Source organism: Martes martes (genome assembly GCF_963455335.1).
Source record: "Martes martes genome assembly, chromosome: 13".
Classification (NCBI taxonomy): Eukaryota; Metazoa; Chordata; class Mammalia; order Carnivora; family Mustelidae; genus Martes; species Martes martes.
This window is the reverse complement of record NC_137901.1, coordinates 52,345,166-52,365,643: the sequence shown is the minus strand read 5'-3', so window position 1 is coordinate 52,365,643 and position 20,478 is coordinate 52,345,166. Positions and strand designations below refer to the sequence as shown.

At 39.1% G+C, this 20,478-nt stretch overlaps 1 protein-coding gene across 2 annotated transcripts in view; it reads left to right on the top strand.

Moving 5' to 3' along the window:
• The window catches only part of MYOM1 (myomesin 1), a 152,822-nt gene that overhangs the window by 10,231 nt on the left and 122,113 nt on the right, over positions 1 to 20,478 (top strand). The window contains exons 1-2 of one of the 2 annotated variants that reach the window (XM_080820934.1): positions 13,825 to 14,229; positions 17,369 to 17,694. In XM_080820934.1, coding sequence (XP_080677060.1) covers positions 17,396 to 17,694 — 299 coding nt within the window. In that variant the 5' untranslated portion in view covers positions 13,825 to 14,229; positions 17,369 to 17,395. Of the gene's footprint in view, positions 1 to 13,824; positions 14,230 to 17,368; positions 17,695 to 20,478 lie in introns of those variants that run through there. The other variant, XM_080820935.1, reaches the window with a different exon arrangement.

Below are 20,478 nucleotides of genomic sequence, written 5' to 3'. Positions count from 1 at the left end.
CCCAAGGGTGCCACCTTCTGTTTTTATTTCCATGACCTTGCACAGTGCTAGTCATGTCATGTGTGTGCAGTGCAACCTAAGTTAAAACGGTAAGCCTTATTCAAGAACTTTGAGGCCGAGGTGGTAGAAAACAATAAAGGAGACTTAGGAAGTAGGTGAGTGATGAAAATAGTCCTGTATTGAAACGCAAGCAGATGTATGTTATCAGACTTCTGTATGGCCTGCTAGGTCCAGAATGAAAATTTTCTTGGTACAGAATGTAGTTGTCGTGGCTGGATTAACCACAGACAGGTTAGAGCTTGTTTGGATATATAAGCCCAATAAAAATTACTGCTCAAGATGGGAGAACAATGAATAAAATCTTGTATGTTAGTCTGTTAATTCTTGTAGTAATTTTGTCTATTTAAACTCTTTTCATATAGAGTGCATTAGATGTTTGTTAAAATAATGTGTATAACAGTTACATGAAATAAATTTCATGTAAGTATACAACAATAACAGTGTGTGTGTGTACTAACATTAGCACCCTTGCCTGATGTGAAGTGCTTTACATGACTTTAAAACATTACAAATATCACAAGGGAACAAAATTCCAGACCTCTAAAGCAGATAGCATTAGGTTTAAAAACAGAAAAATTGGCCAAGGAATGAAAAATGTTAATAGAAATAGATTGAAAACTATAGGGTTCAGCATATGACTTCTCAAGTGTAATAAACAATAGTGACAGAAATAACTATTTATAAAAGGTAGTTGAGAAAGAGAATATTAAAACTGAGAAAAATAAACTTGATTTAAGCTCTCATAGCATAAACAACAATAAATAGCAGGTGAGTTCCAGTCAAGGATAAAGCATAATAAGTTGAATGAAATAGAATTGTGTAAGTGTCTTAATTGGAGAGAAGAGTATTTGTTTTGAAAAATGGCTTAAGGGCTCAAAACCACAATGAGATACCACCTCACACCAGTCAGAATGGCTAAAATTAACAAGTCGGGAAACGACAGATGCTGGCGTGGATGCGGAGAGAGGGGAACCCTCCTACACTGTTGGTGGGAATGCAAGCTGGTGCAGCCACTCTGGAAAACAGCATGGAGGTGCCTCAAAAAGTTGAAAATAGAGCTACCCTATGACCCAGCAATTGCACTACTGGGTATTTACCCTAAAGATATGAATGTAGTGATCCAAAAGAGCACGTGCACCCGAATGTTTATAGTAGCAGTGTCCACAATAGCCAAACTATGGAAAGAACCTAGATGTCCATCAACAGATGAATGGATAAAGAAGTGGTATATATATATATATATATATATATATATATATATATATATATACATACAATGGAATACTATGCAGCCATCAAAAGAAATGAAATCTTGCCATTTGCGATGATGTGGATGGAACTAGAGGGTATTATGCTTAGTGATATAAGTCAATCACAGAAAGATAATTATCATATGATCTCCCTGATATGAGGAAGTGGAGAGGCAACATGGGGGGTTTGGGGGACAGGAAAAGAATAAATGAAACAAGATGGGATCAGGAGGGAGACAAACCAGAAGAGACTCTTAATCTCACAAAACATACTGAGAGTTGCTGGGGGGAGGGGGCTAGGGAGAGGGTGGTGGGGTTATGGACATTGGGGAAGGTATGTGCTATGAAGTGTGTAAACCTGGTGATTCACAGACCTGTGCCCCTGGGGCTAAGAATACATTTTATGTTAATAAAAAAATAAAAAACTATATTAAAAAATGGTTTAGGGGCATCTTGGTGGCTCAGGTGGTTAAGCATTTGACTCTTGATCTCAGCTCAGTCTTGATCTTGGGGTCATGAGTTCGAGCCCCATACTGGGCTCCCCACTGGGCATGGAGCCTACTTAAAAAAAAGAGTTTAAAGTATTATTGGTATATAGTAAACCACACATATTCAAAATGTATAAATATCATTAGTTTTGACATGTGAACGCTTGTGAAATCTTCACCACACTCAAGCTCTTGAACATATTCATCACCCCCAAAGTTTCTTCATGCCCATTTGTAAAGCCTCATTCCTGACTCCTCCCACTTCTTACCTCTCCCACATTCAGGCAGTCACTCTCTGCTCCCTGTCACTTTAGTTTGGGCAAATAAAAGTTTTTGACCGGTGAAAGTATTACTGATTATAAGATTGATGGTTCCACTTTTATAAAAGTCAAAATGTAATGAAAACAAGGAAAGAATTGAAATGGAAATGTTTTATCATAAATATGACAGATAAAAGCTTAATATCCAGAGTATTTAAAAAATTTAATAAAAAGGGTGTTTTATTTTGACTCGTTTGATAGCAAGAAGAGACACAGGCCAGTCAGCTCAAGAAAAAGGATGCCTATGTTAGGGATATACATGAACTGCATCTAAACTGGAGAACTGCTGGAAACAGATAGCTTCTGATATTTGACTCTTTGGTTTTCCTTTCATGGGCCAAATGATTGTTCTCAGGTTAGGTCTCTACTTTAAGCACATCTACTTAGTTTTTTCTCTACTAACTATCTTTCTCTGCTAGCCCTAGTTCTAGTCCCTCATTTCAATTTATAGCTCCTCTGACTCCAGTATACACAAGGCAGCTCTTTGTTCAGCCTTTTTCACTTTTGCTCCTTCTGTTAAGTGCATCGACACTCAACATTTCTGAATTCAAATCCTCAAGTGGGGAATGGCTCACCATTTTGGACCGGGCCAGACACAGCAAGTTGCTGGCCAGGATATTCATCAGTTACTTCTGGGTCTGAAATAACCCTTCACTGTGGGTCAGAGAGCAGGAATCACATGGTGCAAAACATTAGCATGTACTGTGAACAGGACAGGCACTGAGTGCTTACCTGTCCAGTAAAGAGGATAGTCCTTGAGAGCCAGATGGAGGTGGATTCAAATCCCAGCTCCACTATTTATTAGCTGTGTGACTTTGGATAACTTGCTTAACCTGTCTGAACCTTAGTTTTCTTATTTATAACTTGGGGATAATAACTGCCTTGTATAATTTTGTGAAAAATAAAATACATGTAAAGCATGGTACAGTAACACATAGTAGGTCTCAATTAATGGTAGCTATTTTATTTTGTTTATTATTATATTAACAGATTGATAATGCTCTCAAGAAAAATAATCATCTCCATGGCAATGGTCAAAAGAGCTCACACATAGACAAAAACCAAATAGTTAGCTGACATTGAAAAAAATGTCGATTTTAAAACTTTTTAGTGCACTTAAAAATAGCTATTAGATAGATATATTTCACATCTGTTAACTTGCTAATAAATTAAAATTATACATTGCAATATTGCTGTGGCAATGAAGAAGGAGTATATTCATATTTGGTAGATGACATTGTAGATCAGCCTCGTTATTCCAAATAGCAATGTCATAAAATGTACCCTTTAATTCATAGTTCCTTTTTGGGGAAATATTTCCCAAGGAGGTAATTGAAAACAAAAACCTGTATTTGTGCAAAATATTTATAGCTCTCTTTTTAATTCGAACACTTTCATCTTTTTAGAATGGAAAGAGACATAAGAGATTATTTTTCCTTTGGGCTGCACATTAGAGTCATTTAGGAGCTTTTAGAAATACTCATGTCCCATGCCCAGAGATTTTGAGGTAATTGTCCTGATATATGGCCTGAGCTTGAGTGCAGTTTAGAAACTCCTTAGCTATTCTAATGTGCAGCAAGGAAGGAGAACCACTCTTCCAGTCCCACACCATTAGGGAAACCGTGAAAAAAACAGAGCCAGGGGGACGCCTGGGTGGCTCAGTTGGTTAAGCAGCTGCCTTCGGCTCAGGTCATGATCCCAGCATCCTGGGATCGAGTCCCACATCGGGCTCCTTGCTCGGCAGGGATCCTGCTTCTCCCTCTGCCTCCGTCTGTCAGTGCTCACTCTCTCTCTCTCTCTCTCTCTGACAAATAAGTAAATAAAATCTTAAAAAACAAACAAACAAACAAAAAACAGAGCCAGGGAGGTTAAAAAGGACCCTGAAAGGAACACACATAGCTGTAATAAAAGAGCTGGGTTGAAAATGGAGATGTTTGTTCCTAATTCCTAACCTATACTAGTAGTCTTTTTTTTTTTTTTTAGATTTTGTTTATTTAAGAGAGAGAGCGAGCATGAGCAGTGGGGCAGGGGCAGAGGAAGAGGGACAAGCAGACTCCCCTCTGAGTGGGAGGCCAGTTGCAGGGCTCAATCTTAGGACCTGGAGATCATGACCTGAGCCAAAGGCGGACACTTAACCAATTGAGCCACCAAGCACCCCTGACTTCTGGTCTTGATGAATAACTGGAAATATCCATGTGTCCAATATTTAGAGACTAGGTAACAAATGATTGTGCAATAGTACAGTGCATTCATTAATTGTTATTGGCTATCTGTGGACAAGGTAGAACATAGTATGTACACACTGATGAGAACCAGGTGTGATAGTGGTGTATCTATTGCTGTCCTCACCAAGAGAGTCCCAGCTAAACTGTCGAGTTCTTCCTTGGGAGGAGAGGGGCATGGTTCTCCCTTCATGCTCTACCTCCTGCCCAAGGTGGCCAAGTTCCCTGAGTGCCCATCTCTGTTATGGGGAGTGGGGTTATTGATGTCCAGTACTGCTGAACTGTGGGCTGTCCATGCTGAACAACAGTGAATCAGAAGTCATGTTTTAAAATTGTGACATATACATAACACAAAATTTACCATCTTAACCATTTTTAAGTCGCACAGTTCAGTGGCATTAAGTATATTATCATTGTTGTACAGTCATCACCACCATCCATCTCCAGAATTTTTCATCTTCCTCAATTGAAACTTTCTACCCATTAAACAATAGCTCCCCATTTCCCCCACTCCACTGCCCCACCCTCTGGCAACTACCATTCTACTTTCTGCCTCTATGAATATGACCTAAATACCTTCTATAAATAGAATCACACATGTGTCCTTTGGGTTTCTTTTCTTTTCTTTTCTTTAGAGAGAGAGAGCATGTGTGTGTGCATGTGCGTGAGAGGAGGGGGCAGAGGGAGAAAGAGAATCTCAAGTAGGCTTCACGCCCAGTGAGGAGCCTGACACAGGGCTCCATCTCATGACCCTGAGATCGTGACCTGAGCCGAAACCAGGAGTCGGACATTTAACCAACTAAGCCACCCAGGTGCCTTCAACATGTGTCCTTTGTGATGGCTTATTTCGCTGAGCTTATTAATGCCTTCAAAGATAAGTGTCAATTTTTAAGGATATATATTCTTTGTCTTTCTCTCTACTCCCTTTTTCTTTCTTCCAAAGGCCACTTTCCTTCTGGGTTGAGGATCACCACATCCCTCCTATTGGTCCTTGCTCTCCTGCACAAGTGGCTACTATGGCTTTTGCCTCATCTTTTCTAGGCTCCATATTATCTAGTGAGCAGAATTTGGAAAAGCTTGCTCAGTCAGCTTGTACCTGAAATTTGCTAAGTCTGAAGGTTTGTTTTGTTTTTGCATCTTTGTTTTTGTTTTCAGTGTGGACTGGGGAAGAAAGGGGAGGGGACTCTCAGAATATGAAAGAGAGAAGGAAACAAAGAACATAACCAATTAATACTTGAAGATACATGCCCGCCTCAATTGTAAAACTGGTATCTACCTAACTAAAAAGAATTGAAGAAGTTACAGAATTGTATCACAAGTGGATTGTTTTAGGTATAAGCAAGTATTGTATACTGGTTAAATGTGTGAACTCTGGATCTGGGTTATCTGAATTTGAATCTTCACACTCTTTTCCCCCAGTTTTATTGAGATATAATTGACATACAGCAATATAGAAGTTTAAAGTATACAGCGTAGATCACCTAGGGTTGGTCAAGCATCTGACACTTGAACTCAGCTTAGGTCTTGATCTTAGCGTTGTGAGTTCAAGCCCTGTGTTGGGCTCCATGTTGGGTGTAGAGCCTATTTAAAAGGGCCACCTGGGTGACTCAATCAGTTAAATGCCTGCCTTTGGTTCAGGTCATGATCCCAGGATTCTGGAATCGAGTCCCTCAGGGGCTCAGCAGGGAGTCTGCTTCTCCTTCTCCCTCTGCCCCTCCCCCCAGCTCATGTACTCTCTCTCTCTCTGCTCTCTCTCTCCAATAAATAAATAAATTCTTAAAAAAAAAAGAAAGAAATGTACAGCACAGTAACTTGAATTATATATATTGTGAAATAATTACCACAGTATCTGACACTTCAGTTGCATGTACTTGAGCAAATTACTGAACTTTTCTGTACCTCAGTTTAGTGAAAGGGTATAATAATAATAGCATCTACCTTATAAAGTGTTGTGAGGAATAAAGAAGTACATATAAAATACATATAAAGCATTTATAATACTATCTGGAAAATACTAAGTACTATATAAGCATTAGATATCAATACTTTTTGGTCAGCATTCTGAAATTTGTTATCTGTGAGACTAAATGTGGTTAACTATATAAGAACAAATATATTTAAAAACTCAAGATAGCATTATTCACTATAGCCCCAAACTGGACACAATGTAAAGTCCATTAATTGGTGAATGGATAAGCAAAACACATGTATCTTTCAGTGAAATATTTCTCAACAATAAAAAGAAACAAGCTGTTGAATCTTGCAGCAATATGGATGCATCTCAAAAACAGCTAGCTAAATGAAAAAACCCAGACATAACGGACTACATATTATATGATTCCACTTGTGTGAAATTTCTAGGAAAGGCTAAACCATAGAGACAGAAAGCCAGTCAGTGGTTGTTGTGGATGTGGTGGATGTAGTTAAATGATTAACTACAAACTGGCATAAGGAAACTTTTTCCAGTGATGGGAGTGTTTTAAAACTGGATTTTAGTGATAGTTGCCCAACTATGTAAATGTACTAAAGCTCATTGAACCTTACTCTTAAAACGGATGAATTTTGTGGTGTGTAAATTCTACTACTCTAAAACTGTCACAAAGAAAAAGAAAATGAAACTGGAGATTCACATCCATCACGGTTTTGCCTGGTACTCACTTTAAAAAAAAGAAGAAAAAGTTATTGTTTTTGTAAAAATAATGTATGTTGATTGTTGAGAGACAGTTCTCCATGGGTCTGTCATGTTTCTGTACATCCTGCAAACAAGGCTCAGCTTCCATTTGTTCCAGACCATGTTTTCAGGGAAGTTTGTGTAGTGAATAGCCTTTGAAGACGAAAAGAGTGTCTTCCCCCCAGGAAAAAAGGCAGGCATGCTTACTATCTAATATAATAAAGAAAACGTCTGTCTCTGGAGCAAAGGGCAAACATGCTTAATGCTCATTGTATAATATTTGGGTCTGTAAGCTCAAAGTTCCTATGTTAGTGCAGGTTTCACTGGCCCTTTTCATTTTTCTCTGTGGGAATTGGGAGTTGGTGAACCAGTGAAGAACATGCTCATGCTCTGGCCTCTGCCTTGACTGAGAGTAATAAAGTCCTCTGACTCTGACCCAGGAGTTTCATGTCTTGTCAATATCCATGTTACCTTGTTAGCTTTTGAGTAGGGTAAAATCTCTGACCCTTCATTCTTTTTTTGTGTTTGTGGTAAAATATACACGACATAAAATTTACCACCTTAACCATTTTTTAAAAATATTTTATTTATTTATTTGAGAGAGAGAATGAGAGAGAGAGCATGAGAGGGGAGAGGGTCAGAGGAAGAAGCAGACTCCCCACCGAGCAGAGAGCCCAATGTGGGACTCAACACCAGGACTCCGGGATCATGACCTGAGCTGAAGGCAGACGCCCAACCGACGGAGCCACCCAGGCGCCTGATCTTAACCATTTTTAAAAAAAATATTTTATTTATTTATTTGACAGACAAAGATCACAAGTAGGCAGAGAGGCAGGCAGAGTGAGAGGAGGAAGCAGGCTCCCTGCCAAGCAGAGAGCCCGATGTGGGGCTCGATCCCAGGACCCTGGGACCATGACCTGAGCCGAAGGGAGAGGCTTCAACCCACTGAGCCACCCAGGCACCCCCGATCTTAATAATTTTTAAGCATGCAGTTCAATGGTATTAGGTATCTTAACCTTAAAAATAAAACTGCCAGTTGTTTTACCAGCAAAAATGGTTTTATTCAGGAATAGCAGAGAATTCTAATTAGGGGCAAGCAAGCTATGGCAAAACCACAGGCAAGTCCAGAGAACAAAGGAGAAGAATGCTTTTTTATAGAGGGAAAAAGGGAGTTGGGAGGGGTGTTATAAACAAAAAGTCCATTAGAGGGCGCCTGGGTGGCTCAGTAGGTTAAGCATCTACCTTCAGCTGAGGTTATAATCCCAGGGTCCTGGGGTCTAGTCCTGCATGAGGCTCTCTGCTCAGTGGGGAGCCTGCTTCTCCCCCTCCCTCTGCTGCTGCTTTCTCTCTGTCAAATAAATAAAATCTTTTTTAAAAAGTTCATAGGAGGGGCGCCTGGGTGGCTCAGTGGGTTAAGGCCTCTGCCTTCAACTCAGGTCGTGATCCCAGGGTCCTGGGATCAAGCCCCACATCGGGCTCTCTGCTTAGCGGGAAGTCTGCTTCCTCCTCTCTCTCTTTCTGCCTCTCTGCCTATTTGTGATCTCTCTCTGTCAAATAAATAAATAAAATCTTAAAAAAATAAATAAAAAGTTCATTGGCGTGAATTGGGTATTTGAAGTATAGTGGCTTTTCATTGACTGAGTTATGACAGTTTCGTATTGACTGGGCTGTTGCAGGGGGAAGAGAAAAACCTTCCTTCCTCCTGATGGAATAGTAAAGTAGAAGCTAAATAGTATGGCTTGCAGGGTGCATCTCTTCTGGGGGATCTGCAATTGACCTCAGCTGGAATGGCATGAGAACTCTCCCCCCAACCCCTGTGGCCTTCTGACTCCATTCTAAATGAGGTTTCCTTTTATTAATTTTTCCGTGTTTATTCACATTGTTGTGCAAATATCATCACTATCGATCTTCAGAATTTTTGCATCTTCCCATATTGAAATTCTACCCATTGAATATTAACTCCCTATTCCCTCTCCCCCACAGCCCCTGGTAACCACCATTCTACTTTCTGTCCCTGTAAATTTGACTATGCTAGGTACCTCATGCAGTATTTGTCCTTTTGTGTCTGATTTCACTTACCATAACATTTTCAAGGCTCACCCATGTTGTAGCATGTATCAGGATTTCATTCCTTTTTAATACTGAATAATATCCCATTGTATATGTTCACAGTTCTTGACACTAATTATAAAAAAAAGAAAAGAAAGAACCCACACTATTTGGGAGTTACTATTGACATTGGCTGAGTATCACTCTAGACATCTATTTGTGAGTGGACAGACAGAAAACTAGGTGGATATAAATAATGTTAGAAAATGGGCTTTGGGGGTGCTTGGGTGCCTCAGTCAGTTAAGCAACCAACTTGTGATTTCAGCTTGGGTCATGATCTCATGCATTGTGAAATTGAGCCTGCATCAGGCTCTGTGTTCAGCAGGGAGTCTGCGTGAGATTCTCTCCCTCTGCCCCCTACCCATTCTCTTTCTCTCAAATAAATAATTCTTAAAAAAAAAAAGAAAGAAAGAAAGAAGGAAAGAAAGAAAGAAAGAAGCCAAGGAAGAAAGGAAAAAAGAAAAGAAATGGGCTTTGGGGTCTTGCTTTCTAATACTAATCTAAAGCTCCCTTGACTGGACGATAGGCACAGGTAGGCTTCTGGGCTTAGAGACTTAGCCACTCCTAGAACCCATCCACCAGCTCCCGAGCAATTCTTCTGCCCTCAGCCCAATCAATGGTTAGTTGGCCACCATGACTCTGCTTTTATGTGCTTCCACCTCTAAGTAGTCCTTTAGTCCTGAGGACTTTTTCTATACCACATTCCTCCTTTTCTTTATTTGGCAATTATTTATTCCTGCCTGTTTTGTGCCAAGAGCTATGCTAGATAGTGGGAGTACTTAGACAAAAGATTCCTCTCCTGCCCTCTAGTAATTCACTGTACAGGAGACAGAAAAGCAAACACAAGTATTAAATATAGTTTTATAGACTTCCTATCCTAGTGGAATTAAGAAAGTCTTCCAGAAGAGATGGCCTTAGGAGAAGAAGGCTTAAAGGAGTGAGAGTTAAGGAAGTGAAGAAATGTACATGTGCTGTACAGCGACAGGGAGAGCAGAGAAAACAGCAGGTATGAGGGAACTGATGCAGTAGATACCTGGAGTTTATGGAGGTACAAGCAATTACCTGTTTTTGGAATTTCACAAGGCAAGAAGGGAAGTGACAAGGAGTAGAGCTGGAGAACCGTGGAGGGTAAAGTAGCAAATATCACCTTATGTCATGATGCCATAATTATTTTTAAGTAACCACCCACATTTGTCTACCCAACTACACAGTGTCTACTTTGGGGACATGAGTTAGTCACTCCTGGACCCTGAGGCATGGCATAGTGCCTGACATAGTAGGTTTTCAATACATGCTCTTTTTCCATATTATTGGTGCATGTTTTATAATTGTTAACTACTACCAGCAACTTTAAAAAAATTTCTTGATTTCAGTTGGAATTTAGTTTTTGTTTCGTTTGCATTGCATTTCTAAAGAAGATTTGTTTATTCCCTCATACATAGACTAATGATTTGCTACTATTTTCTCTTCTACTATAAAATGAAAATTACTAAGTGGCTAATATAATTTATATATTTGTTTTGGCTTTTAGGATATACTACTGTTAGTGAAACTCAGCACTTCACATTTATAAAAATGTTAATACTCTATTTATTTAAGTTTTAAATTCAAAAAAAAATTTTTAGTCATGTCTACACACAATGTAGTTCTCCAGCTTACAACCCCAAGATCAAGAATCTCATGCTCTCTGCCTGAGCCAGCCAGGCACCCCCAAGAGTATTAATGTTAATTTGAAGAGAGAATGTATCTACTTTATTTTTTAAAAAGATTTTATTTCTTTATTTTAGAGAGAGAGAGGTGCATAAGCAATGAGAGGGAGAAGGAAAAGGAGAGAATCTCAAGCAGACTCCATGCTGAGTGTGGAGCCTGATGTAGGGCTCGATTTTGTGACCTTGAGATCATGACCTGAGCTGAAACCAAGAGTCGGATGCTTAACTGACTGAGCCATCCAGGCGCCCCTGTATCTACTTGAAAATTACTTAAAAAAAATATGATTCTGAAAGCAAGTATTTAATTTCCAGATTTTACAGTTAAATGCTTTTTTGCTTATTTATTTGTTTTTAGGTTTTTTAAATTATGTTAGTCACCATACTGTACATCATTAGTGTTCCAAAATTCATTGTTCATGTATAAGGTGATGGGTATTAAGGAGGGCACATATTGCATGGAGCACTGGGTGTTATACATTATACGTTAAATGCTTTTTAACCCACTGAGCCACCCAGGCACCCCACGTTAAATGCTTTTTAAAAGTATTTTCCATTAGATGGTTTCCTGGGAAACTTGAAATTAATAGTTGGTTAGCATTCCATTAAGTTTTCAGCATAATCACACATCTGTAAGGGCATTATGATTAAATCAGAGTAATTGACACAATGATTGTTCATCTATAAGGGAATCATGATTGAATCACAATAATTGATTTTTATGAATCCAGCTAAATTTTTCTTTTTTAATTTTAGTTTAATTGTGCAGTATACCACCGTAGGTGTGTGATCTGCAGAGCTGTATTTTAGATAACTATGTTGTTAGAAAAGGCTGAATCCAGATCATGCTATAGCAGAAAGATCACTTAGTTTACTAGGCTGGGTCTAGCTTATGCTTTTTTGTCAAATCTTATTACATATTTGTTTGAAATAAACTGTTTGACTTTCACTGGGATCCTGAGTGTCCGTGAATAATGATACTATTTTAGTTCTTCCACAAGTGTGTGTGCACTTCTCTAATGTTGTATTCTTAACACGGATCAAAAGTTCAGTAAATATTTTATTGGTCTAATAATTGTCTTTTAAACAGGAAGCAAAACTGAAATTCTTTAGTAACAGTTCTTACTTCTAATGGACATTGGCACATAGCTCTCTCTATATACACACACAGACACACACTTAAATTGTTGAAAGACAATATAGTATGATATCTAGGGGACTATGTTCTGAGTAGAACAAAACTGAGTTTAAATCCTCTGTCACATTTAAAATCTTCTGTCACATACAGTTGTGTGATATTAAGAATATCAGCCTCTCTAAATCTCGACTTCATAATCCATAAAATGTTTTATGTATATGTTCAAATAAGGTACTATAAAACAGTTAGGATTAGTTTCTGACATATAGCAAGTAGTCATTAAATATTAGCTGGTATTATGATTTATATAACTTATTTTTGTTTATTTTTTTTCTCTCCTGCTTTGAGAAGATTTGAAACAACTTACCATGTCCTATATAGAAACAGCTCAGTGGGAACCATTACAATGCGTGGTGGATAAAACTCATAAGCACTACCATTCTATATTAGATGTTTAGAGAACAAATGGATGCTTGAGGAACATGAAGCTTCAAAAATTCTCATATGGATTCCAAATAGCTAAAACGTCCATATCCACACTCACAGAAGGTATATGTAGGTGAAGAAATGCCAAGTTGAATATTACCAGGAAACAGCATCAAACTAAGTGGAGTATATTCTTTTGCACAGTTTGCATAGCTCAGAAGCTGCTGTTTGTTATGAATGGAGACTTCAGTTGTGCTTAAAGGTCATTTCAAAATATCTAGGTTCTTGTAAATGAAGTGTCACTAGAGGATCCATCAATATGTGACCAAAAAAAAGTGCATGGGATTCAGTGTCCAAATATGGACTGAATGAATTGCATTTGTCATTTACTAGCTGTGTGATCTTTGGCAAATGACTTTGCCTTTTGAAGCCTTGACTTCTTTGGCTGTTTAATGAAGCTAATAATACCTGGCTTGCAGGGCACCATGAGAATTAAGTGAGGTACGTATAAAGTATGTATAAAGTACATATAAAGGTATGGATGAAGTGCTCATCACAGTGTCTCCATGTTAACTGTAGTTATCAAGTAGACTGTAGTTAACTGTAGTTATAAAGTAGACTGTGATATTGGGTGTGTTCAGTATTTTGATAGATACAAGTGATCTGTATTCAGTTGAGGTAATATTGCTGTAATATCATGTCAGAACATAACCAACCAACTCAATATGTATAAACTGCACAATGAGTTTTCAAATTATTTCTGTAATAATAGTTGATGTTCACAGAGTATTATGGGGCAGTCACTGGGTTAAGTGCATTATTGCATTTAACCTCCACAGCATTCCCATACTTTGAATATTATTTTGTAGAGAAGGAAAATGAAGCTTAAGAAGGAGAAATTAATTGCTTGAAGTTACATGGCAACTAAGTGCCATCCATGGCCAGGAATCTAGCTCTGGTCGGCCTCTAAAATGCAGGCTCTGACCACCAGGTTATACCACCTGTTAATTTGTTACATAGTCTAAAAAGCAAAGAAAGAGAATCTCCTGTTAGACATACTGATCCTACTCCGACCTTAGGAAAGATAAAACGTGTTGCTTCTCAAAGGCTTTAATTAACGAATAAAGGGATTCAAATACTCAAGCTACAAGCTGTGACTTTGAAAACTTTCCTGATAATAGAGAAACAGTGACTGTATTGTCATACGAAAATTAGCACCATGTGTAACCCATTTTTTAGCTTGTTTTCTTTTAGTTAACCTCAAGTTCTTTTTTCACCTTGTGTCTTTTAAATGTACTGTACATGTGTTACGAACAGCACACCCAGAACCATATCTTGGCATTAAAATTCCATGAAGTCCATTTTGGGAGTCAGATTACTACACCTATTTTTAGTTCTCAACCACAAATTACTTTTTCCATTACACTTATAAATAGTGATAAAGAGATTGAAACTAGCTCCTACAGCCAAATAAAAATCCTACATTTGGTTTAATCAGGGCGGACCCATTGACTGGCATTAGTGTAATTACATTACTGAGGCAGACCGCTACCTGTGAGTACCTCTTTCTTCCTCTCGTTAGGACTCCCCTCCCCATTTGCTGCTATATTTGTCTGCCTTCTTGGCCATAAAAGGCTGGCTATGTGGCTCTGACATTCTACTGCCTGACCACATGCATTATTTTTGAACTGGTCCCCCGGGTCCTGTCTGTAGCCCTGCCTCTTCACTTTTTTTTTTTTTTTTTTTTTTGGGATTCAATCGCTGTGGGTTTTTCATTCTCCCATCCAGCTCCGCAGCCACATCAGAGCATTTCCACCACCGCCACTCCTTTGAGCAGGGGTAAGTGTGACACTGAGGCAGAAAAATGCACTTGATGTTTGATGTGCTTAACAGCATTGCATGCGTGTGGTTGCTTTCTATCTTGTGAGTTCAGTGGTTTTCTCAGAAACAGGTCAGAAGAGCAGAGAAATAGCAAAAGGGAGCCCCTGGGAAGGAAGACAAAAGCAGCAGGGTGCCAGTTTTCGCTGGCACAGCTCTCCTCTCACATCCACACTGTTCTTTTTAAGTTAAGCTACTATTCCTGGAACCATAAGGGGATCATGGAACTGTAAGTGTGAGTCCAAGTACTCTTTCCAAGTTATAGTTCAGTTGTTTGGTTGAAATCTGGAATGGATGAGGTGGCAGGATATAATGTGTTTTCTATCTTCCATATGCCTACAATAGTCCCTGATTACAAATCAGACCAAAAGGAGGTAAATTAACTCTGAAGTCCTGAGTTTCTAATTCAGTGATTTTGTTCTGACAGTGCCATGTGGATAAGTGAGAGTGCATTATGATATTTCTAACTTGGAAATAGTTAAATAATATTTCAGTGGCAACATAGATCCCCACAGAATGACCTAAAGTTAACATTTTCTGTGAATGACTTTAGTCAGCTTTGACCTCTAATGCCTATACAAAAGTATCATATCAGGATTACAATCATGGAATTTGTATTTCTTCCAAAATTCCCAAATTGTGTTCAGAAAGGAAATGCGAGTCTTAAAGGAACAGAAGACAACCAAATCATCTTTCTTCCCAACATACTCTAACTGTCATGTGTTGAGGATAATCCTCACTTACTTGATAAAGAGAAGGTAGCTGTACCTTCATTGAGAGGTCAGAGTGGTGACAACCATCTCTGATGGCTTAAAGCCAGGCCCTTGTAATACATTATGGATGTGTCTGCAATATGAAGTACTATGAAAAATAAATATTTGGGGGAGAAAATAGAAATAAAGAGAGTAGGAAGTAGTATTGGGGAAAGATATTTAAAGATTTTATTTTGTGAAAATGACAGCATTTCAAGTCACGTTAGCATATATGAACTTAGTTTATAACATAATGCATAGGAAGGTCATTCATTATTTATTTGGATGTCCTTTAAATAATATTTGCCATGTTATGATGTACTGTGTATCATTAAAGAAACTTACCTATTATCTTTATAACTGCTTAGCATATTTCTGTATTTGTATATTCTAATCCTTTTGTTTTATCAAAATTTATCTAATAATTCATTACATATGGTAATTATTCTGTATGTTTTAGAACAGAAGGAGCAATCTATTTAAGGGTTGAAGCAAAGTTGCTTGCTAGTAGCTATTTTTTTCCTCTTGGGAAATGCCATGTAGACTGATATCTTCCATGAGCCCCAAGATAAATATTTCTGGAGTGCAGTTTGCTGGATTTTCTTCTCTAGGGAATACATACCGGCTTTTAAAAGAGTTTAAATAAAAAGTAGATTTAAACTTGACAAAAAACATGACAAGTTTAAAAGGATTCAATCCTTATTTAAAATAATCAAAAAAGAGATTTGGAAAAACTGATTATCTCACAGACAATTTTGTTTGTAAAATTTAATATTTAAATTTTAAAATGTAATCTATGTTTATTTACTTAAATGTTTAGATGTAATTTAAATGTTAAAAATAACATTTCAGAACACCCACAGAAGCATTAAAATTGGGGGAGGGGCTTTCATAAAACTATTACTGCATCCAGGTAAGTTAGCAATGTGGCTGATGGACTTCTGTCAGTGGACACAGTATTCAAGAAGCAGACTCCAGTGTTCAGTCCTAGGACTTCTCATCTGTTTTTTGGCTTTATGTACCATCTATATGTTTGTGACTGTTGAATGTATATGTCCATCCTGGACCTTTACCCTGCGCTCCAAAGTCATGAATCCTACTTACCATCCCATTTGGATGTCTAGCAGGTATCTCAACTATAGAATATCTCAAACCCATCTCCCATTCTTTCATCCCTAACTCTGCTTTTTACACTCCTGCCCATCTCAGTTAACAGCAACTTCGATCTTCCAGTTACTCAGGAGAAAATCCTCAGGACCATCTCTCACCCCTCTTTGTTTCAGGGACACAAACCCACAACCCTGAGATCAGGAGTTGCAAACTCCACCGACTGAGCCAGTCAGGTGCCCCCATAACAGCCTTCTAATTGGTCTCCTGGATTTCATTCTTTTCCCTCAATAGTCTATACTTTATACATAAGGAAGAATAAGTCTCAGATTGGAACCTTCTGATGGTTTTTCAGCTCTTTCGCAGTGAAAGACAAAATCACTACAGTTGTTCATCAGGCCCTACACCATTCCCTCACCCCTAACATCTCCTATACATCCACCCTGCACCCTGCTCAGTCCTTGCAGCTTCACTGCCTAGAGTACAACATGCATGCACACACCCTAGTGTCTGCAATGGTCTTCCATCAAGGGCACTCTTCTTCTGATATTCTCATGCTCAGATGTCACTTTTTTTTTTTCCAGATGTCACTTTGATGCTCAGAAGCCATCCCTGATGAGGCAGTTTAAAATTGCATCCTCCCTCCCTTTCCTGCTTTATTTTTCTCTGTAGCATTTAGCCCATGCTGTTATACCTTACATTTTACTTATTTTCTCTATTGACCATCACCTGCAATAGAATAAAAGGTTCTATCTAAGGTTATCAGAGCAGGGATTTTGTTTGTTTTGTTCAGTTCTGTATTTCTTGTGCTGGAATGGTACCAGGCTCATAGTCGGTGCTCAGTAATTATTTCTTGAATGAAAACCACATGGACTGTACACAGACTCTCCATCATTACATATTTTCCCAGATGAAGTCCCTATTGGGATGAAATGCCAGAAAAATTAAAATACACATTATGAAAGGTCTGAGGAAAAACACAATAGCTAGGGTAGGGAAACTTTGTAAAGACCTCCTAGATATCAAAACAAAACCCAAAAAACCAAACCCACACAAGAAGGTGGCTCAGGGGTGGGAGGGGGCTTATGTGGGCTATGAAGTAGAAAGTTTGTTAAGTAACCAGTTAAGCTAACCTTCACATCCTTTCCATTTGCTCTTTGGAAAAGATTATTTGTTTTTACATATTGATTTAGATACCTTGTTTCTTAGTAGTTCACTCAAAAGTTGCTGCTTTCTTGTAGGTCACCTGGTTCCCTCCAGGGCACACCATGTCTCTGCCCTTTTATCAGAGGCTCCACCAGCACTATGACAGCAGCTACCGAAACAGGGACCTTCGCAGCACCATGAGCCAGTACCAGGAGGAGAAGAAAAGTTCTGCCATCTACACCCACGGCTCGACGGCCTACAGCAGCCGCTCCTCTGCAGCGCACCGCCAGGAATCTGAGGCCTTCAGCCAGGCGTCCACTGCCTCCTACCAGCAGCAGGCCTCCCGGGCTGCTGAATCCACCCATGCATTCGCAGCCAGTCGGAAGACAGCCTCAGCCTACGATTATGGCTACTCCCACGGGTATGTCAAAAGCAGCCTCCCAACCTTAGCTCAAAGGCACACTCCAAAAAGCCCTCCTACACCATGTTTTCCTTTCTTTTTGGTCGGGCAGCCCTACATTTAAATCAGGTGTGGAGTGGGGGACCTGAGTAGCTCAGTCCACCTGACTCTTGGTTTTGGCTCAGGTCATGAACTCAGGGTCCTGAGTTCAAGCCCCATGTAGGGCACTGTGCTCAGCAGAGTCTCCTTGTCCCTCTCCCTCTGCTTCTCCCCTTGCTCCCTCTCTCTTATTCTCTCTCTCAAATAAATAAATAAAATCTTAAGAAAAATAAATCAGATGTGGAGTGAGGCCATGTATTTGGGAGACCTGGGACTTATGTGTACCTGTTTCACTTTACCTTTTGAGTTTCACAGAGAGCTTCATAATCACACTGGCGTGTCTGTCTTTCATTGCCAACTGTGATATTGCTAGAAGCAGAGAAGTTTTGCCACAGATTGATTTCAACATTCAGTAGCAGCAGAGCCAGAAAATATCATTTCAACACTCACAGCAGGTTTCCTGGCCCTCAGAATGTTTCTACTTAGATGGGAAGCCAGTATAGAATTTAAAATTCACAGGTCACAGGCACCCAAACTACAGCAGAGATGCGTTCTCCTTTTTCGATATCTGAGAGCCAATATTAGAATTTCGAGCCACTGTTCAGGCAGGCAGCAGATATTTTCTTTTCTTTCTTTCTTTTTTTTTTTTAAGATTTTATTTATTTACTTGACAGAGGGAGATCACAAGTAGGCAGAGACGCAGGCAGAGAGAGGGGGGGAAGAAGGCTCCCCGCTGAGCAGACAGCCCGATGCAGGGCTCAATCCCAGGATCCCAGGACCATGACCCGAGCTGAAGGCAGAGGCTTTAACCCACTGAGCCACCCAGGCACCCCAGCAGATATTTTCTTTAGCTAGAGCATTTTCCACAACCAGGCCCCCCTATCTCAGTCAGCCTAAGAATACCAGGAATAAACCTGTATTCTGATAAAAGTAGATGTATCAACCCATTGCAATGCGGGAGACCACACAGCAGAGGAAGAGAGTTACTATATTAGGAGTTTACATGCATGTCTGGTCTGCAAAGCAAACCCAGGGTCCTGTTTCTATTGGAAACAGTGAAATTGAGATAAATGAGGACTATTGTATCCAGAAACCCTTAATGTGGAGCTCAGCCCCTGGGTTGGGAACTGAGGCGGCTGCTTCAGTGTCAACAGCAACTGGAGTCATCCAGGCAATGTCTCATTCTTGCTGATAAAATTTCAAACAGCAAACTTACTGATCATCTTTGATATTAGAGAAGAAATTTTCTCAGTGAGTCTGTAGTCTCTCAAAGAAGGTTATCACAACCCTTTTTAGCAGCAGCATCCCTGGGAGAAACGTTTCCTATGAACTTTGCCATTGACTTCTCTGTCTGTTGTTCCAGCCTGATGAATGCTAGGCAGATGCTTACTTTCTCAGCCCAAGCCAGTTTTTATTTTCTGGGTATCCAGAATGAAATGTTTCATGGGGATTAAAAAACACTTGCAAGATTCATGTGATTTTATTAAAAATCTATCTATAGTCCGCAGAAGGAATTGCTGAACTTGAAAATGTAAACATTTCTGGGATAGACAGTAAATAACCACCTGCTGCCTCCATTCCGCCTCTCCAAAGCATCTGGCGTAGATTGCATTTTTTTAGTTATCAACATAATATAATTTTAAGTCTTACAAAATTTAAGTCCACAAAATATCTGTTAGGACAACTAGAAAAGGGTTTCTTTCTGGAAGTTAAAGAAGTTATTGAGGGAATAATGCAGTGGTGTGTATGAGTAGAAATGAAGGTAGTTTCTGAAGGCAGAAATTCCTGAATCCATGTTGGGTTTAAGCAGCACCTGATCTATGGCTGTTGTTTCTTGGGTACTGACAGGGACCTCCTGGGAGCTTGTGCTCTGTTCAGTAACAGAACCAGGGTCTGCTGGGGTTTGCCTGGAATGTCTGATGGCCACGTTATGAAATTCCATTTAAAATGGAACAGGATCATTTTGCCATCTCACTTTCATGGGATATTCACCAGGACTTGGTCTTGGCTGTAAATATGGAAATATTGTCAGTAAGGTGAATTAATTTCTTTTAGCACTTGCTTTAAATGAACTGCCTTCCAAAGGAAAGTTGGGAGGAATTAACACCATGTGTATGTGACAGCATCATTTTGTTCTGAAGAATGTTCCATAGAACATTAAGAACCCCGTTTAGGAAAGCAGCTGTCTTTTAATAGAGGAGGATTATATTTTAAATATCCATTTTCATGAACTGTCTGTGCTGAGTCTATAGAAGATGTTAATGTAACTGCTTGTGTACTTCCTTCATTTCCCCAGGGCTAAAGAATCTATAAGGTTTTATGCATTTGTATTTTAAAGACATTTTTACTTCTTCAACTCTATTGCTAAATTTTATGTTAAATTAATTTAATTTAATTATTTTAAAAAAGATTTTATTTATTTGACACAGAAAGAGATAGTGAGAGAGGGAATACAAGCAGGGAGAGTGGAAGAGGGAGAAGCAGGCTTCCCACTGAGCAGAGAGCCCTATGCGGGACTTGATCCCAGGATACTGTGATCATGACCTGAGCCAAAGGCAGACACTTAATGACTGAGACACCCAGGTGCCCCAAATTATTTTAATTTTAAACAAAATCTTTTAACCACATGTGTAATACTCATATTTATTTATAATGGGATATATTATATTAAACATTAGTAATTAAACTTTTGAGTACTTTTATATT